This window comes from Gossypium raimondii, chromosome 3, assembly GCF_025698545.1.
Source record: "Gossypium raimondii isolate GPD5lz chromosome 3, ASM2569854v1, whole genome shotgun sequence".
NCBI classification, from domain to species: domain Eukaryota; kingdom Viridiplantae; phylum Streptophyta; class Magnoliopsida; order Malvales; family Malvaceae; genus Gossypium; species Gossypium raimondii.
Genome location: NC_068567.1, coordinates 28,839,027 through 28,858,771, shown reverse-complemented (window position 1 = coordinate 28,858,771; position 19,745 = coordinate 28,839,027). Strand labels below are relative to the sequence as shown.

The following is a 19,745-nucleotide window of genomic DNA, read 5'->3' as shown; positions in this document are numbered from 1 at the left end:
TTTTGGTTGATGTTTGTGATGATGTATATGTTTATATATAAGTTGTTTAAAGGTGTATAGAATGAGATAAAATGTTGAGTAGTTCTAATTATGTATACTTAAGGTGTTAGTTTGAGTTGGAATGGTAGATTTTTGAAAGTGGATATTGATGATATGAGTGAATGTCATTTAGCTAGTTGAATATATTGCTTTTGGTGAATCTAAATATCATTTAGTTAAGTGTTGGCTAAGCATTTGATTTCCATTCCTTTTGGCATGAATTGTGGTGCCTTTTTGATGACATATTGGTTAGGTTTATAGGATGGTTGATTTGGTATGTTTTGGAGTGTGTTTAAATGTGTTTTGGACATATAGATGCATGTGGGAATGGTGTGTCTTAGTGTGCAAGTTTTGGTGCTTGATTTGGCTAGTTTTAAGGGCAACTTATGAAGCACATAGCCTGAGACATGAGCTCACACGGCCGTTTGCTACACATGGTCACCCCACACGGTCGTGTGTTTCAAGTCAGTATGTTACATGGCCTGGGAAACGAGCTGTCACATGGTCGTGTGTCACACACGGCCACCTGACACGGCTTTGTGTCATTTAAATTTTAGGTGTAAGATGAACCACATTGTCACAGAGAGTTGCACAGCCTGGTGACACGATTGTGTGACCAAATGATACGCCCCGGCCTCGTGGATGATTTCGAGTCGTTTTTGTTGCCCCATCGTTCTAACGATGAAGTTTCGTTCGACTTGATTCAAAAGGTTATGTTTGTCTAACAAAGATGATAATGGTTCAATCAAGGTTAAAATGGCAATGGTATATAAGGTACTTCGGCTAAAAATGAAAGAAAATGTTTATTAAAAGGTTTGGAGTTTCGTTTTAAGGTAGAATGGATGGAAAGCTTAAAAACAAGAGTGAACCAACTTTAAGGGTTTAAGTTGACCTGATTCTTATATGTCTTTAAGGTGGATTAAGAATGATGTAAATAGGACCTCGACCCACTATCTAACGAAGATAGGAACCTCGGTATAGTCGAACGCCACACTTGGTTAAAAGTGATAAGTTCGGGTTGCAAAGGACAAAGGTTGACGCCACTAACTAGTAGATAAGCCAACTAAGTCTTTGGACGAAATTGAGAGAAGAATTCCTCACAAAATACTTAATTCAATATTCAAAATGGCAAAAAGTCCTTTTACAAATTAACAAGCAAATATTTATAGTGTTGCATAAGCTAGCCGAATAGTCATGCTTAATAGCTAAGAAAAATCAAGAAAGATCCAGAATTAAGTCCCTAGAAAGATTCTATGAATGGGAGCTCCAATGGGTAGCTTAGACACTAAGCAAATGAACCTTGTAGAGATGAATGCACCGTAGTCAAATGGCCATGTCTAGATTCGCCAGCCTTTAAATGACTCCTTAAGTTGGCACTTGTTGGTGAAAAGATAGGAGCATTGAAGAGGGTTGATGGACGACCACCAAGTGTGAAAAGTCGGTTTTGAAGAGTCACATGTGTGTGAACATCATCAATTGAATAGTCCCTCATGTGAACACTTAAAATGAGCTGCATGTAGATGTAAAAAATGGAACATTCTATTGAACATTCATTAGGGGTTGCCATGCATGAATCACCAAATGCAATGAATCTAAGATGCATGCACCTTTGCCGTCAAGGTAAATTCTCGCACCAAATTAAAACAACAAATTAATCATGTATAAAACAAATTAAATTGCAACAAATACTTGTAAAAATCGCACATTTAATCATGTATTAGTTTAGGACATATTTAAAACACTTGAACTAATTAGGACATATTTAAAACACCTAAACTAATTAGGACATATTTAATAATATCTAATTATTGTTTGACTAGAAATTAGACTCAATTATTTAACTTAACTAATTTAACTAACAACTTAAATAAATATTCCAAAGAAAATAAAAATAAACGCGAATGAGCTTAAAATGAGTGATCGAGCTACGAGTGAGCTCAATGAGCTAAAATTGAGTGAATGCACTTGAAGTAGATTGCACGGATTGCTTAATTTGTCGGCCCATGATTTTCAAGTAGAACGACCACGGATTCACCCCAAACTCGATCAACCAAAGTGAAATTGCGTCTTTGAACTTCTTAGCCCTAGCTCGGGTAATAGGTCCTTTAGGCAGCTCGAGGGAAACATCGTTTGCACTTGATAGCTCATGGGGCTCGATTGCATCACCAAACTTCAAATGTGCACATGGTTTGGCACACGGCCTGCGATACGGCCATGTGGCCCTATTTCGAATATCCATACAGGCGGACACATGGGTTGGGACATGACCGTATGTCCGTACTTCGAATGCTCACACGACCTAAGTTATGTCACACGACCTAGTCACATGGTTGTGTGATCCCTTTGTTCTAATTTTTCTAAACTATTTTTAAGGCCTAATAGGCTCGATTTAAGGCCTGTGAGTGTATTTTTACTATAGTTAAATTGATTTATTGAATGTTATCAATTAATTTGCATGATTATTTCTATTGTAAGTTAAATGTTCAAAATTGTACTGTGATGCTCTATAACCCAAATTTGAAAACAGAGACTAGATAGGGGTGTTACATTTAGTGGTAACAAAGCTACGATTTAGTCGATTCTCGAACTAAATTTAGTAAGTATAGAGTCTAGAAATACATGCCATTATATAACCTGTGATAGTATGATTTCTCCTGACTTAAAATTTTATCTTGTTATTAATTTAGATCAAAGATGACTTCTAGACATAATCAAGCTAATTCTGATGAAGATGAAAGTAATATACCAGCTTCGATTTAGGGAACAATTCATAGTGAACCTATTTCTAGTGGACGATGGAGCAAGGCATATGAAGCTTTCTTTGATATGATGTCGGAACGGTTTACTGACTTTATATAAACCAATCATATGGCTTAACGACCTCCTCCTACTCTTGTAGCTAAACCAATTCCCCATATTCAACAAAGTACAAAATAAGCACGTATAAACAAGCCTCATGTTGATAAAATTTGCAAATACGAGGATGAAGAATTTCGTGGTAAGGTTGAAGACGATCCAAAAAAGGTTGAATTCTGGTTAGAAAATACTATCAGAGTTTTCGGTGAGTTAACTTGTTCTTTAAATGATTGCTTGAAGTGTGCAATTTCTTTGTTGAAAGATGAGGTATATCAATGGTGGAATAACTTGATAACGGTGGTACCGAAGGATCGTGTAAATTGGGATTTCTTTCAAATTGAATTCAGAAAGAAATATGTCAGCCAACGATATCTCGATAAGAAGTGAAAAGAGTTCCTTGAACTGAAAAAGGCAATAGAACGATAGTTGAATATGAGAGGGAGTTCGTCAAGCTTAGTAAGTACGCTCGAGAATGTATTCCATCAGAAGCAATTATGTTTACCTGATTCGAAGATGGTTTGAACGAAGATATCCGATTACTTGTTGGGATACTTGAGTTGAAATAATTTGTTGTTAGGGTGGATCGAGCACATAAAGCTGAAGAAATTAGCAAAGTAAAAAGAAATGTAGATTCTAAAGTCCGAAACATGGCTAAACTGATGTGAGCTTGCCTACGAACCAAGTAGAGATCGAACAAGAAGCTATCAAGCTGCCCATTGGTCCGATAATGCGAGCTAGAGCTAAACGATTCAAAGATGCTATTTCAGCAATGGTGGAAGGAATTAAGGAAAATGATAGCAAAGAGCCTAGAAACGAGCTGAACATTTTCAACTTCTTTGAAGTCAATTCGCTCCAAATAATTAATTTGTTGCTGGAATTTTGGACCTTTTTAAATAAGCACTTAATTAAATTTTACTACAGCTTTTAAATATTTCTTTAGTTATTACAAGTGTTTAATATGTTATTTTAGCTGAATTGAATGTGTCTAGATGTCTTTAAATTTGTCTGAACATAAGACATGTTTTAATTGTGTCTAGCCGAATTAATATGTCCTACTTAGTTTTAATTTAATTTGTTCTAATGTCAATTAGTATGTTCATATTATGTTTTAAATTAATTCAGCTGAATTGAGTTAAATTAATGAGGTTTATTTGTTTTGTTTAGGTTCAGCCGAATGTGAAGACGCATAGGAAAGGTTGGCCTAATTTGGAGTGCATTAAACAAGATGCAGGCATGTTTGATTCAATGCACCTAGCGATACATGCATGAACTACATTAAAAATGGTGTGCTGATTTTTGAAGTTCTCTAAGTGACCATTCGACAAAAGAGATAATTTTTCAAAGCTGCCATTTATTTTCTTCACATTGCTGGATACATTTTGGCCATTCGGTTCATGGTGTTCACACTTTAAGGCTCTTCAAAACCGTCCATTCACACCTAATATGGCTGCTCAAGTACTCTCTTTATTATTGGTAATTTTTCAGCAAGAGTTGCCTATTGAATGCTCATTTAAGCCCCTTAGCCGAATGTAGCTGCTACATGCATCTCCAAGATCCATTTGCTTAATGTGGAAGCTTCATAGTTGGTCACCATTCAGCCGAACCTACATTGGCCAATATTCATGGATTCAAGTTGAATTTTTGTTCAATGTTTGCTTAGAAATTAAGCCTAGAATATGTCCATTCGGCTACTAGACATTAGACTATATATATTTGCTGAATTTCTTGTAAAAGGACTTTTGACAAATTTTTGGAATGAATTATATTTCTGGTGAGTTAATTCACTCTCCTTATTCTCCAAAGCTCAATTGACTTATCTTCACAAGTGGCGTCAATCTGACTTTGTTTCGAACTTATCACCATTAGGTGTGGCGTTCTTCATACCGTAGGTTCCTATTTTGCTAAATAGAGGGTCTCGATTTTTATCTTTATTCCTTTTCCTTTCTTTGACACCTTAAGCCGGGGTCCTTATTTGCTTATAAGGGTTCGTTCTTGTTTCATTGGAAACTCTTCAAATTTAAACCAACAAACACCTTTGCTTCCTAACCATTTATCTTTTAAAATTCAAAGGCCGAATTTGTATTAAACCGACACTACCTAATTTCGATCGGGAATCATTTACGACTCGTTATATCTTCCAAAACGAGCTCGTATCAGTTGGTATCAGAGCTAGTTAAATTAGGTACGTAAATTGTAAATTCAAAAAAAAAATTCAAAAAAAATTTGAAAAAAAAATTGAAAAAAAGAAGAGAAAGAATATATATATTACGAAAATCATAAAAAAAGAATTTCAAATTGAAAAAAAAAGTTGCAAGTGTTGATTGTTGTTCCGAACAAGTGATTCTCCTTTTTCAAGTAGTGATTCATTCTATATGCCACATCTTCAAACCGTTTTTTCTTTCTAGCCTACCCTAAACCATATCATTTTCCTTTGTTTAGCCCCTTGAAGCCGACCCACAAGTTGTGGATAAGTCTAAGGTAGCTTTTTAGAATAACGAGAGTTGGATTTGAGAGGTAAAAGGCAAGAGAGTTACATCAAGATAAAAGCCAAAAATAGAGTGAAACACGAGAGGAGTGAATTTTTTTTCTTGTGAGAGAATTCGTGAGGTTTTTGTGGTGAGGAAATTTTCTTATTTTATTCATCATGTCTAGGAGTCCGGATCGTCGAGCAACAAGTGGAGGAGCTTCGAATGCCGCTGGTGGAGGAGTAAACCTTCAACCGAGAAGAAACGTTCCCAGAGGCGGAGTGCCCGATCTTCAAGTACAAGCAATTGTACGAGAAATCACCCGTTTGTTCCAACCCCAATTCGACTCTCTCAATGAACGAATGGAACAAATGGAGGAACGAAGTCAAAATGCGAACAACCTTCCGATTCCAAGGGGAGAGCAAGAACGTCCATGGCAACATGCAAACGATCTATACAAACCAAGTGATGTTGAAAGTGTACGAGGTTCGTGACAAAGTGTAAGGAGACGAGGTCATCGAGCACGAGAACAAAGAGATCGAGAGCAATTTGATGATGATTTAAAGAACATCAAAATGGCGATTCCTGCTTTTCAAGGAAGGTCGGATCCCGAGGTCTATCTTGAATGGGAGAAGAAGGTTGAATTAGTATTCGAGTGCCATAACTACTCGGAGAGAAAGAAGGTCAAATTGGCTGCTATAGAATTTTCTGACTATGCCATAATATGGTGGGATCAACTCACTTTGAGTCGAAGACGCAATGGTGAACGTCCCGTGTCTACATTGGCGGAAATGAAGGCAATAATGAGAAAGCGATTCATATCGACTTACTACCACCGGGAGTTGTATCAAAAACTCCAAAGTCTAACGCAAGGCCAACGAAGTGTGGAAGACTACTACAAGGAAATAGAAGTGGCCATGATCCGCGCCGATGTGGAGGAAGATCGAGAAGCCACCATGGCTCGATTTCTCGCCGGCCTTAACCATGAAATCGCAAATATTGTGGAATTGCACCACTATGTTGAGGTCATTGATATGGTCCATATGGCCATAAAGGTTGAAAAACAACTAAAGAGAAAAGGTACGTCTCGAATTTTCCCTAACACTTCTTCAACGTCTAGGTGGGGGCAAGGGACCAATAAACGAGACATACCGAACCGAAGCAAAGAAGTGAGTAGTGCAGCTAAATTCAATAAACCGAATGTTGAAACTAACAAGGGGAAGATGGAAGCCCAACCAAGTCGACCTCGAGACATAAAATGCTTCAAGTGCCTTGGAAGGGGCCACATCGCGAGCCAATATCCTAATCGGAATGCGATGTTTGTTCGTGACAATGGAGAGATTGAATCTGAAAGTGAACAAGAGAAGGAGGCCATTGAACAAACCGAAGATGAGGAAGAAGTGGAACAAGCCGAAAATGGAGAAATATTGGTGGTGAAAAGGAGCCTTACTTTGCAAGGTGCCGAAAATGATCAACAACGCGAAAATATCTTCCATACGCGATGTCAAGTGCAAGGTAAGATTTGTTGTGTTATAATTGATGGGGGAAGCTGTACGAACGTGGCTAGTTTGATGATGGTAGAGAAACTCGGATTGGCCACCACCAAACATCCCCATCCGTATAAACTCCAATGGCTTAACGATGGTGGAGAATTGAAGGTAACAAAGCAAGTGCTTAACTCGTTTACAATTGGAAAATATCAAGATGAAGTGATGTGTGACGTTGTACCAATGCATGCGGAGCATCTTCTTTTGGGGCGGCCTTGGCAATTCGACAAACGAGCAATTCATGACGGATACACAAACAGATTTACCTTCAAACATTTGGGACGAATGGTGACGTTAGCTCCGCTAACACCCAAACAAGTGTATGAAGATCAACTTAAAATGAGGAGTTCTATTGAAAAATCAAAAGAGAATGAGTGAGAGCAAAAAAATGAAAAGAATAAAGAAAAGAGTGTAGAAAAGAAGAAAAACAAAAAAGATGAGTGACAAAAAAAGAGAGAATGATTCAAAAGAAAAAGAAACGAGTGATGAAAATGAAAAAAAGAATTTGTATATGAAAGAGAGAGAAGTTAGGAAATCGATGCTGTTGAAGCAACCATTGTTGGTTCTTTTGTACAAGGAGAGTTTGCTTGGCACTAACGAATTTGATGACAAGTTACCCTCTTCTGTTTTGTCTGTGTTGCAGGAATTTCGAGATATATTCCCGGAAGAAATCCCGAGTGGGTTACCACCTATTCGTGGAATTGAACATCAAATAGATTTTGTACCGGGAGCTGCGATTCCAAACCGTCCTGCTTACCGGAGCAATCCTGAAGAGACGAAAGAACTACAAAAGCAAGTGAATGAACTTCTTGAGAAGGGCTATGTGCGTGAAAGCCTTAGTCCATGCGCCGTGCCTATCTTGCTTGTTCCGAAGAAGGATGGAACGTGGAGGATGTGTGTAGACTGTCGTGCTATAAATAAAATAACTATCAAGTATCGTCATCCTATACCGCGATTGGATGATATGCTTGACGAGCTAAGTGGCGTAAGTTTGTTTTAAAAAATCGATCTTAAGAGCGGTTATCACCAAATACGGATGCGCGAGGGTGATGAGTGGAAGACTGCTTTCAAAATGAAGCATGGGCTTTACGAATGGCTCGTTATGCCATTTGGCTTAACAAACGCCCCAAGCACATTCATAGGCTTATGAATCACGTTTTAAGACCTTTTATTGTTAGATTTTGCGTAGTATATTTTGATGATATATTAGTTTATAATAAAAAATTGGATGATCATGTTTTACATTTAAAAGCTGTTTTGGAAGTATTGAAGAAAGAAACCTTGTATGCTAATTTGAAGAAATGTGATTTTTTCACTAACAAGGTTGTGTTTTTAGGTTTCGTTGTTAGTTCGGAGGGCCTTGAAGTCGATCAAGAGAAGGTCAAGGCGATCCAAGAATGGCCCCGTCTGACAAGCATCTCCCAAGTTCGAAGTTTCCACAGATTAGCAAGTTTTTACCGTCGATTTGTGCCAAACTTCAGCACCTTAGCTGCACCCTTGACTGGGGTTATTCGTAAGAACTCTAATTTTGTATGGGGAGAGGAACAAGAAAAATCATTTCTAAAAATTAAAGATTGTTTAACTCATGCACCATTATTAGCTTTGCCTAATTTGGATAAAACTTTCGAGTTAGAATGTGATGCATCAGGTTTAGGTATTGGAGCCGTGCTAATGCAAGATGGATGCCCTATCGCGTATTTTAGAGAGAAACTCAATGGTGCCGTCCTAAACTATCCGACATATGACAAGGAGCTCTACTTGTTGATTCGAGCCTTAGAAACGTGCCAACACTATCTTTGGCCCAAAGAATTCATAATACGCACCGATCATGAGTCCTTGAAGTATTTGAAAGGGCAACACAAATTGAACAAGAAGCATGCTAAGTGGGTAGAAATTTTTGAGTCTTTTCCCTACGTTATTAAATATAAGAAAGGTAAGGAAAACATTGTGGCTGATGCATTATCACGAAGGTATGCTTTATTAAATGTGTTGGATGCCAAGTTGATGGGGTTTGTATTCCTTAAAGATCTATATGTCAATGATTCTAACTTTAGTGAATTCTTTAGATTATGCGCAAAGGGAGCTCACGAGAAGTACTATCGATATGATGGGTACTTATTTCGAGAATGGAAGCTTTGTATACCTCAAGGGTCCGTTCGAGAGGTGTTAATTGAGAAAGAGCATAGTGGGGGATTAATGGGGCACTTCGGAGTTGCCAAGACTTTAGCCACGCTCAACGAACACTTCTTTTGGCCCAAGATGCGACGAGATGTCGAATGATTTTGTAATCGATGCATTGCATGCAAACGGGCTAAGTCACGAATTAAGCCCCACGATTTGTATAAGCCATTGCCCATTCCCGAAACCCCTTGGTCTGATATTTCAATGGATTTTGTGCTAGGTTTACCAAGGAGTAAAAATGGCCGAGATTCAATATTTGTGGTTGTAGATAGGTTTTCAAAAATGACCCATTTTATAGCATGTCATAAAACTGATGATGCCGTGAATATTGCTAACTTATTTTTCAAAGAAGTGGTCAGGTTGCATGGCATGCCTAGAACGATAGTATCCGATCGTGACGCGAAGTTTCTTGGCCATTCTGGAGGACACTATGGGGGCGCCTTGGAAAGAAGTTGTTTTCAACCACTTGCCATCCGCAAATGGACGGCCAAATTGAAGTGGTCAATCGGATTTTGTCTACATTGCTTCGCGCTATCATTCGAAAAAATTTGAAGGCTTGGGAAGAATGTCTACCGCATGTGGAGTTTGCGTATAATCGAGCTGTTCACTCAGCTACCAAATTTTCTCCTTTTGAAATCGTTTATGGTTTCAATCCATTAACACCACTTGATTTAATGCCATTGCCTTCTAACCAACTTGTGCATGTAGATGGAAAGCACAAAGCTGATTTTGTCAAGCAATTGCACCAACGAGTTCGAGACAATATTGAGGCAAAGACCAAGAACTATGAACAACATGCTAACAAAGGTCGTAAACGAGTTGTGTTCAAGCCGGGAGATTGGGTTTGGTTGCATATGCGCAAGGAGAGATTTCCTATGCAACGACGATCTAAACTTCTTCCGAGAGGGGATGGACCGTTTCAAGTCCTTGAGCGAATTAACGATAATTCTTATAAATTGGATTTGCCTAATGAATATAATGTTAGTGCGACTTTTAATGTTTCTGATTTGTCTCCGTTTGATGCAGATTACGATTTGAAGACAAATTATTCTGAAGAGGAGGGGAATGATGTGAGCTTGCCTACGAACCAAGTAGAGATCGAACAAGAAGCTATCAAGCTGCCCATTGGTCCGATAATGCGGGCTAGAGCTAAACGATTCAAAGATGCTATTTCAGCAATGGTGGAACGAATTAAGGAAAATGATAGCAAAGAGCCTAGAAACGAGCTGAACATTTTCAACTTCTTTGAAGCTGAATTTCGTTCCAGCTAATTAATTTGTCTGGAATTTTGGACCTTTTTAAATAAGCATTTAATTAAATTTGACTACCACTTTTAAATATGTCTTTAATTATTACAAGTGTTTAATATGTTATTTTAGCTGAATTGAATGTGTCTAGATGTCTTTAAATTTGTCTGAACATAAGACATGTTTTAATTGTGTCTAGCCGAATTAATATGTCCTACTTAGTTTTAATTTAATTTGTTCTAATGTCAATTAGTATGTTCATATTATGTTTTAAATTAATTCAGCTGAATTGAGTTAAATTAATGAGGTTTATTTGTTTTATTTAGGTTCAGCCTAATGTGAATATGCATGGGAAAGGTTGGCCGAATTTGGAGTCATTAAACAAGATGCATGCATGTTTGATTCAATGCACCTAGCGATACATGCATGAACTACATTAAAAATGGTGTGCTAATTTTTGAAGTTCTCTAAGTGACCATTCGGCAAAAGAGATAATTTTTCAAAGCTACCATTTATTTTCTTCACATTGCTGGATACATTTTGGCCATTCGGTTCATGGTGTTCACACTTTAAGGCTCTTCAAAACCGTCCATACACCTAATATGGCTGCTCAAGTACTCTCTTTATTATTGGTAATTTTTCAGCAAGAGTTGCCTATTGAATGCTCATTTAAGCCCCTTAGCCGAATGTAGCTGATACATGCATCTCTAAGATCCATTTGCTTAATGTGGAAGCTTCATAGTTGGTCACCATTCAGCCGAACCTACATTGGCCAATATTCATGGATTCAAGTTGAATTTTTGTTCAATTTTTGCTTAGAAATGAAGCCTAGAATATGTCCATTCGGCTACTAGACATTAGACTATATATATTTGCTGAATTTCTTGTAAAAAGACTTTTGACAAATTTTTGGAATGAATTATATTTCTGGTGAGTTAATTCGCTCTCCTTATTCTCCAAAGCTAAATTGACTTATCTTCACAAGTGGCGTCAATTTGACTTTGTCTCGAACTTATCACCATTAGGTGTAGCGTTCTTCATACCGTAGGTTCCTATTTTGCTAAATAGAGGGTCTCGATTTTTATCCTTATTCCTTTTTCTTTCTTTAAACCTTAAGCCCGGGTCCTTATTTGCTAATAAGGGTTCGTTCTTGTTTCATTGGAAACTCTTCAAATTTAAACCAACAAACACCTTTGCTTCCTAACCATTTAACTTTTCATTTATCTTGTTATATCTTCCGAAACAAGCTCATATCATAAACGATTGGTGGGAAAATATTTCTCGTCTCCAAGAAAGAAAGTGAAAGAATCTCATAGTTGTATGCTAGCTTGATCTAGATTTTCTAGGATAGGTCGAGGGAGGCAAGCTAGCTCGAGACCATAGGCTACCCGAACAGCTAGTGTTGGCAGTGTTCATAATGTAAATAAGCCAAGTTGTCAACATTGTAGTAAGAAGCATTTTGGAGAGTGTCGTGCAAAGGAAGGGTCATGTTTTAATTGTGGCTCGTTCGATCATTTCCTCTGTGATTGCCCAGACTTGTTCGACAGAGATAAAGCTCAAAATGTCTAATCAGGGAATGCACCTTCTAAAGGTAGGCCTTCTGAAGAGTAGTTAAAATGCAAGAGTTGATTGAAGTGGCACTAAAGTCATTACAGTTCAATCCGAAGCACGAACACTAGCTAAGGCGTATACGATTCGAGCTTGGGAAGATGCTTCTGCACCTGATGTTATTGCTGGTACATTTTTTTTTATGTTACTATTTATTTTTTGATTGACCTGGGGTCAACACATTCGTATATTTGCACTGCATTAGTAACAAATAAGAAATACCAGTAGAGTCAACTGAATTTCTAGTCAAAGTAATTAAATCGTTAGGTCAATATGTGTTAGTTGACAAAGTCTATAGAAATTGTCCCCTAAAAATTTGGGATTGCAACTTTTCGGCTGATTTGATGTTATTGCCAGTTGATGAATTTAATGTTATTCTCGACATGGACTAGTTGACTTTACACAATGCAATTTTGAGTTGTAGACAAAAATAGATTGTGTTGAAATGTTAGAATGGTGAAGTAGTTCGGGTTGAATCAGAAAGATTGACAGTACCTCCAATATTATTTCTACTTTGACAGCTCCAAAATGTGTTTGAAAAGGGTGCGAGGCATATCTAACATATATATCAGATACCAGAGCTTCAAAATGAAGTTGGAGTCAGTTCTAACTATTTGTGATTTCGCGGGTGTGTTCCTAGAAGAGTTGCCAGGGTTACCACCAGTTAGAGAGGTTGAATTTGCTATTGATTTAGTATTGGGAACTTCGACAATATCGATTGCTCCATATAGAATAGCACCGGCTGAGTGAAAAGAGTTGAAAGCACAATGACAAGAATTGTCAGATGGAGGATTTGTTCGGCCTAGTTTTTCTCCCTGGGGGTGCACGTGTATTATTTGTTAAGAAAAAAGACGGGTCGATGCAGTTGTGTATTGATTATCAATATTTTAAAAAAGTTACAATAAAAAAAATATTCGTTTCCACGTATTGATGATTTATTTCATCAGCTGAAAGGTGAAACTATATTTTCAAAGATTGATCTCTGTTCTAGATATTATCAGCTTTGGGTTAAAGATTTAGATGTGCCGAAAATAGCTTTCAGGACCAGGTACAAACATTATGAATTTTTAGTTATGCCATTTGGTTTAACGAATGCACCTACTGTGTTTATGGATTTGATGAAGAAAATATTTTGGCTATATTTAGTCAAGTTTTTGGTTGTTTTTATAGATGATATTTTGATTTATTTCTGGGACGAAGTTAAGCATGCCCAGTATTTGAAAATAATATTGTAGACTTTGCGCGAGAAATAGTTTTTTGCAAAATTTAGTAAATGCAAATTTTGGCTTCAATAAGCCAAATTTTTAGGTCACGTGGTATTGACTGGTGGCATAAGAGTGGATTTGAACAAAATATCCGCTATTTTGGACTGAAAGCCCTAAAAACATGTTACTGAAATCAGAAGTTTTCTAGGTTTGGTCGGGTATTAACAATGATTTGTCAAAGGGTTCTCGATGATTGCTTCGCCATTGACAAAATTACTTCAGAAAGATGTAAAATTCGTTTGGTCTAATAATTGTCAACAAAGCTTTAATCACTTGAAAACGATTTTAACCAAAGCCCCTATGTTGATTCAGCCAGAATCTGGTAAAGAGTTTGTGATTTATAACGATGTTTCACATAATTGTTTTGGTTGTGTTTTGATGCAAGAAGACAAAGTTGTAGCTCATGCTTTCCGTCAATTGAAACTGCACAAAAGGAACTACTTGACACATGATTTAGAATCGGAAGCTATTGTGTATGCTTTAAAAATTTGGCGACATTATTTATATGGAGAAAAATGCCATATTTTCACCGACCATAAAAGCTTGAAATAGTTGATGTCACAAAAAGAATTGAATTTGCGACAATGTAGATGGTTGGAGCTGTTAAAAGACTATGATCGATTATTGACTATCACCTAGGGAAAACTAATATTGTTGCGGATGATTTGAGTCAAAAGTCATTATTTTCTTTGAGAGCTTTGAATACTCAGTTGACACTTGTTAATTATGGTTCTATTTTAGCTAAATTAAAAGCCAAACCAATGTTTTTTGCAACAGATTTTTGAAGCTCAAAAAAATGATACTAAGTTGATTACTAAACAAGAACAGATTGAAAAGACATCAGAGTCAGATTTTCAGATTGGCACAAATGATAGTTTGTAGTTTTGAAATAGATTATGCGTTACGGAAAATTTCGAAGCTAAACAGAAGATCTTGCAGGAAGTTCACAGCAACTGTTACTTGATTCGTCCTGGTAGTAACAAAATGTATGGTGATTTGAAACAAATGTACTTGTGGGCATGTATGAAACATGAGATTCCAGAATTTGTATCGAAATGTTTGATTTGTCAACAAGTTAAAGTTAAGCATCAGGTATCTTCAGGATTACTTCAGCTTATTATGATTCCAGAGTGGAAGTGGGAACGAGTTACTATGGATTTCAGGATTACCATTATCTTCGAGAAAGAAAGATGCCATTTGGGTTATTGTTGATCACCTGACTAAGTCCGCACATTTCATTCCTGTACATACGAATTATTCACACGAGAAGTTGGTAGAGTTATATGTTTCGGAGATTGTCAAAATTTACGGGGTGCCGTTATCTATTATTTTCGATCGGGATCCACGATTTACTTCTAGATTTTGGAGTAAATTACATAAAGCTTTGGGCACCAAATTACATTTTAGTCGCATTTCATCCACAGATGGACAATCAGTCTAAGTGGGTGATTCAGATACTCGAAGATATGTTCCGTTGTTGTATTCTGGAATTTGAAAATAGCTGGGAAAAATTTCTTTCGTTGGTTGAATTCACATATAATAACAGTTACTAGTCAAGTATTAAAATGGCTCCGTACAAAGCTCTGTATGGTAAAAAATGTAGAACTCTATTATACTGACTGAATTGAGTGAGAAAAAGATTTTTGAAACTGATTTGATTTTGTGAAACTGAAGAAAAATTCAAGGTGATACAAGATTGTTTAAAAGTTGCTTCTGATCGACAGAAATCATATACTATTTTGAAAAGAAAAGATATTGAATTTTAGGTTGGTGGCAGAGTGTTTTTGAAAGTATTACCGTGGAACAAAGTTTTCCGTTTTGGTTGAAAAGGAAAGCTCAGTCCACGTTTCATTGAGCCGTATGAGATTATGGAGAGAATTGGACTGATAGCTTATCGTTTAGCTTTACCGTTAGAGTTAGAGAAAATTCATAACTTTTTCCATGTTTCAATGTTGCGACGGTACAAATATGATCCCTCACATGTGATTTCACCAACCGATGTGGAAATACAGCTTGATATGTCGTATAGTGAGGGACCGATTAGAATCTTGGCTCGAGACGTCAAAGAGCTGAGAAATAAACACATAGCTTTAGTTAAAGTTCTTTGGCACTGTCATAGAGTCGAGAAAGCTACCTAGGAATCGAAAGAAGCTATGGAATTGCAATACCTGAACCTATTCTCTAGTAAGATTTTTAGGGACGAAAATTCCTTTAGGGAGAAAAGTTGTAATATCCCGTTTTTAGTGGTGTCAGAAATAGAGGTTTCAGAACCACGATTCCAACGAGCGAGTTAGTATTTTATTATTTTTTTAATATTTATGAGACTTTATTAGAGTCGTATTAAAATTTGGTTAAGAAATTTTAACATTTACATATTTAATTAATTAAAAAAGATTAAATTGTAAAAGACTCAAAAGTTAATTTTCATTAGTTAAAAGAGTCAAATAGATTTAAAAAGGTAAATTAATGGACTTAGATGGTAATTATACCGTATGCATTAATAGTGGACAATTATGGGTATGATTTTGTTATTTTATAAGTTAATAGCATAATGGCAAAATGTAATTAGATAAATAAATAACATAAACAAAAAAATGAAATGGTGTCATCTTCCTAAATTGTTTTTCTTTCACCGATTGTGGAGCAAAGAACACTATTTTTGAAGGTGAACATTCGACCAAGTTAAATACCTCATGCATGGTATGTGTTTGGTACCCATTTTTAATGATTTTTATGTTTTTGAGCTCGTATTAGCCTACTCTAGCTAGCCTAGGGGTCAATTTGTAAAATTATTAAAAGTATAGGGATTTTCAATGAATAATTTTGTAGTTTTTGTGAATTTAATTGATAGATTATTAAGCTTGGTTGTTAAATACACATATTTTGTTAAGTGATTTTTTATGATTTTGTGTTTAAGGACATATTTGAGAAAATAGTGAAATTCAATGATAATAGTTTGAAATTGTGGAAACTATGAGCTCTAATGAACCCCTAGGAAATTTGGTTAGTAGAGTTTTTCTTTAAAAATGGTGAATTTGCAAGTGTTGGGTTTAGGGACTAAATTGCACATAAGTTAAAATGTTAGGGGTAATTTTATAAATTCACAATGAAATGGGTTATAGACTTGAATTACTTGTTTTAAGATATTTGTATTATTTAATTGAATGAAATTATTATTTAGATAAAAAAACAAATCAATCAAACATGAATCACTGTAAAGTTATGGTTTCAGATTAGTCGTCGGCTATACTTTTGCATCCTTGTTAGTCGAGGTAAGTTAGTATTTCAATTAAAGTATTTTATTTGAATTTATGATGTAAATTGATTATCTCTAAATATGTATCTATGAAATGGTGTTTGGATTTTTTTTATTTAAGTAAAGGAAAAGACAATGATTGCAATATATCATGGCATTATACTTGAAAAGGAAAAGACCATGGTTGAAACATACCATGACACTCTCGACACAATGAAAAGGATGAAAAAGTTATCGATGAAAAGGTTATTGATGGAAAAGGTTATAAAAATAATATATGTGTTATATAAATTAATTTTATTTGTGAGTTATGTGTTCCTTCATTCTAACTTACTAAGCATTACGTGCTCACATTATTTGTATTTTTCCTTGTAGATCACGAAAAGCTTGGTTGGTCGGAAGGTCAATTTGAGGCATTCACACTATCCGTCCTTTATCTTGGTAGTTTTTTGGGTCATTTTGTAGTTGAATATGAATGGCATGTATTAGGATCTTTTTGGTTGACTTATCCATGTCGTTAATATATGGTATTTGAAATGGTAATATTTGGTAGATATGTATATATGTTTTGGTACTTTGAACAAATGGTTTAGTTATAAATGCTTGAGGTATTTTGGTTGATGTTTGTAATGATGTATATGTTTATAAATAAATTGTTTAAAGGTGTATGGGATGAGATAAAATGTTGAGTAGTTCTAATTATGCATACTTAAAGTGTTAGTCTGAGTTGGAATGGTAGATTTTTGAAAGTGGATATTGATGATATGAGTGAATGGCATTTAGCTAGTTGAATATATTGCTTTTGGTGAATCTAAATATCATTTAGTTAAATGTTGGATAAGTGTTTGTTTTTGATTCCTTTTGGCATGAATTGTGGTGCCTTTTTGATGACATATTGGTTAGGTTTATAGGATGGTTTATTTGGTGTGTTTTGGAATGTGTTTGAATGTGTTTTGGACATATGAATGCATGTATGAATGGTGTGTCTTAGTGTGCAAGTTTTGGTGCTTGATTTGGATAATTTTAGGGGCATCTTATGAATCACATAGCTTGGGACATGGGCTATCACAAAGCTGTGTGCTACACACGGTCACCCCACAAGGCTGTGTGTTTCAAGTTAGTACGTTACACGGCCTAGGACACGGGTTGTCACCTAGCCGTGTGCCATACACGGCCACCCCACATGATCGTGTGTCATTTAAATTTTAGGTGCATGATGAATGACACAATCATAGAGAGTTACATGGCCTAGTGACACGACTTCAAATGCACACATGATCTGACATATAGCCTGTGACACGACCGTGTGGCCCTATTTTAAATACGTAGACGAGCAGACACATGGGCTGTGACATGGGCGTGTGTCCATACTTTTAATGCTCACATGGCCTGGCCAGACGGTCGTGTGACCCCTATTTTCCAATTTTCCAAACTTTTCTATTTTATTTCAAAATGACCCTTAAATGTTTTCAAACTATTTTTAGAGCCCCGTAGGTTCGATTTAAGGCCCATGAGTTTATTTTTACTATAGTTAAATTGATTTATTGAATATTATCAATTAATTTTCATGATTGTTTCTATTGTAAGTTAAATGTTTAGATTTGTATTGTGATGCTTCGTACACTTAATTTAGAGATGGAAATGGGTTAAGGGTGTTACAACAGATATAGGTGGTATGATGATCGCTACAGATACGATGAGAGATTGAGTTGGTCGAACAAAGCCTCGATGAACTAGTGGAGTTATGATGGCAGATATGGAGAACACGAGTATTCATACAAACATTCCTATGATTTGTATGGATATGCGACTAGGAAAGATAACCATAACCAAGGATTGTCTAATAACCATTTAATGTATGATCCACAGCCTCAATGTTACCATTTGAATTAGAGTGATGATCATAATGGATATTAGGAGGATTCATCATTTGATGCTTGTACGAGTTTATTGGAGGATGATCTATCTGAGAGTAGGGCTATGATGTCGTCCATGAAAAGCTAGATGGCATCCATGACAGATCAGATGGCGCAAATAATGAAATTCCTCCAAAGAAAATCTGAAGTGCATAATCCACTAGATGAGGTTGTACATGATGTTCCTGACTATGATGATGAGGACCACTATACCGTTGTTGACAATATTGAGTTGAATGAGGATGTTCAACAAGAGGTTAGAATTGGAGACCGTGACAAAGAACTGAAGATGGAAAATGCTAAACTAACTTTATTTGATGAATTGCTTTGATATAACAAACTAAAGCTGTTTTGAATAAAAATTATTTTTGAACAAATACTTGACAATGTTTAAAGTATAAACCTATTTTAAGTATTCTAAATACTTTAGAAAATGCTTTGAGCACTTAGGAAAATTTTGGACAAATTCAAAAACTCTTTAAACAATTTTAATTCAAGTGAAAGGTTTTTTAATCAAGTGAAAAACTGCTCCTTAAACAACAAGTACCGATACTTATCAGTTTAAGCTTTGACCATTTTAAGCTTTGAAGTTAAAAAATATTTAGCAAAAAATCAATAGTATTGATACTTATCAGTAATTATCAATACCCAGACATTTTTATTGATACCTTGGCTCGTATCGATATAGACTTTGCATTCTGGCTTCGAAGGATTTTTGAACAAACACAAAAAGTGATACTAGTCACAAAGGCCCAACTCAAGCTCAAGAACGTGATGGGCTCAAATTACCACAAGGCCCAATAATGAGGTCAAAGGCCAGGCAAATGTGTACGAAACTAAATGGAATCGTTCAAGACTTCATTAGCAAGGCCTTAGATGCGTATACAAAGAAAAAAGAAAATCAAGATTCACTTTCTTGTTTTCAAGAAAATCAAGAAACCGAATCTTGGTCCAATTTTGCTGTTTTGAGCGATTTCAAGAATCAAGAAAATCAAGATTTCAAATCTCAGAAATCTTGGTCCAAGAAACTGAATCTTGCAGCTAAGGCGCATTGGATCTCAGTTACGAGCATCAACGAACCAATTTCGTGAGAGAACGGATTACAAGCCCAAATGCTTGAAGAAACGACCCAATAAGATGTTCCAAGCCCAATCAAGAAATTTAAATTAGACTTAGTTGAAAATCAGGCCAAATTGTCAAAGTGGCCCAATTTGAAAAAATTTTTAAATACTTAGTTTAATTTTTAGACTTTATGATTAAATTTCTATGTAAAAAAATTCGGCCCAAGAACCCATTAAAAGCCTTGGCTGAATTTCCCTTGAAGTTAATAATTAGGTTTTTTTTTTTAGTTTTCCTAATAGGGTT

The 19,745-nt window shown here is 36.0% G+C and overlaps 1 protein-coding gene across 1 annotated transcript; it reads left to right on the top strand.

Moving 5' to 3' along the window:
* The first annotated feature begins 5,935 nt into the window (after positions 1–5,935).
* Positions 5,936–7,285, top strand: LOC105795796 (uncharacterized). Its single transcript, XM_012625453.1, has one exon. The coding sequence runs from the start codon at positions 5,936–5,938 to the stop codon at positions 7,283–7,285; it is 1,350 nt and encodes a 449-aa protein (XP_012480907.1).
* Positions 7,286–19,745: the final 12,460 nt, after the last annotated feature.

Excerpts from the sequence above, each read along its gene's own strand:
- LOC105795796 (XM_012625453.1), top strand. The coding sequence starts at position 5,936 with ATGGCGATTCCTGCTTTTCAAGGAAGGTCGGATCCCGAGGTCTATCTT.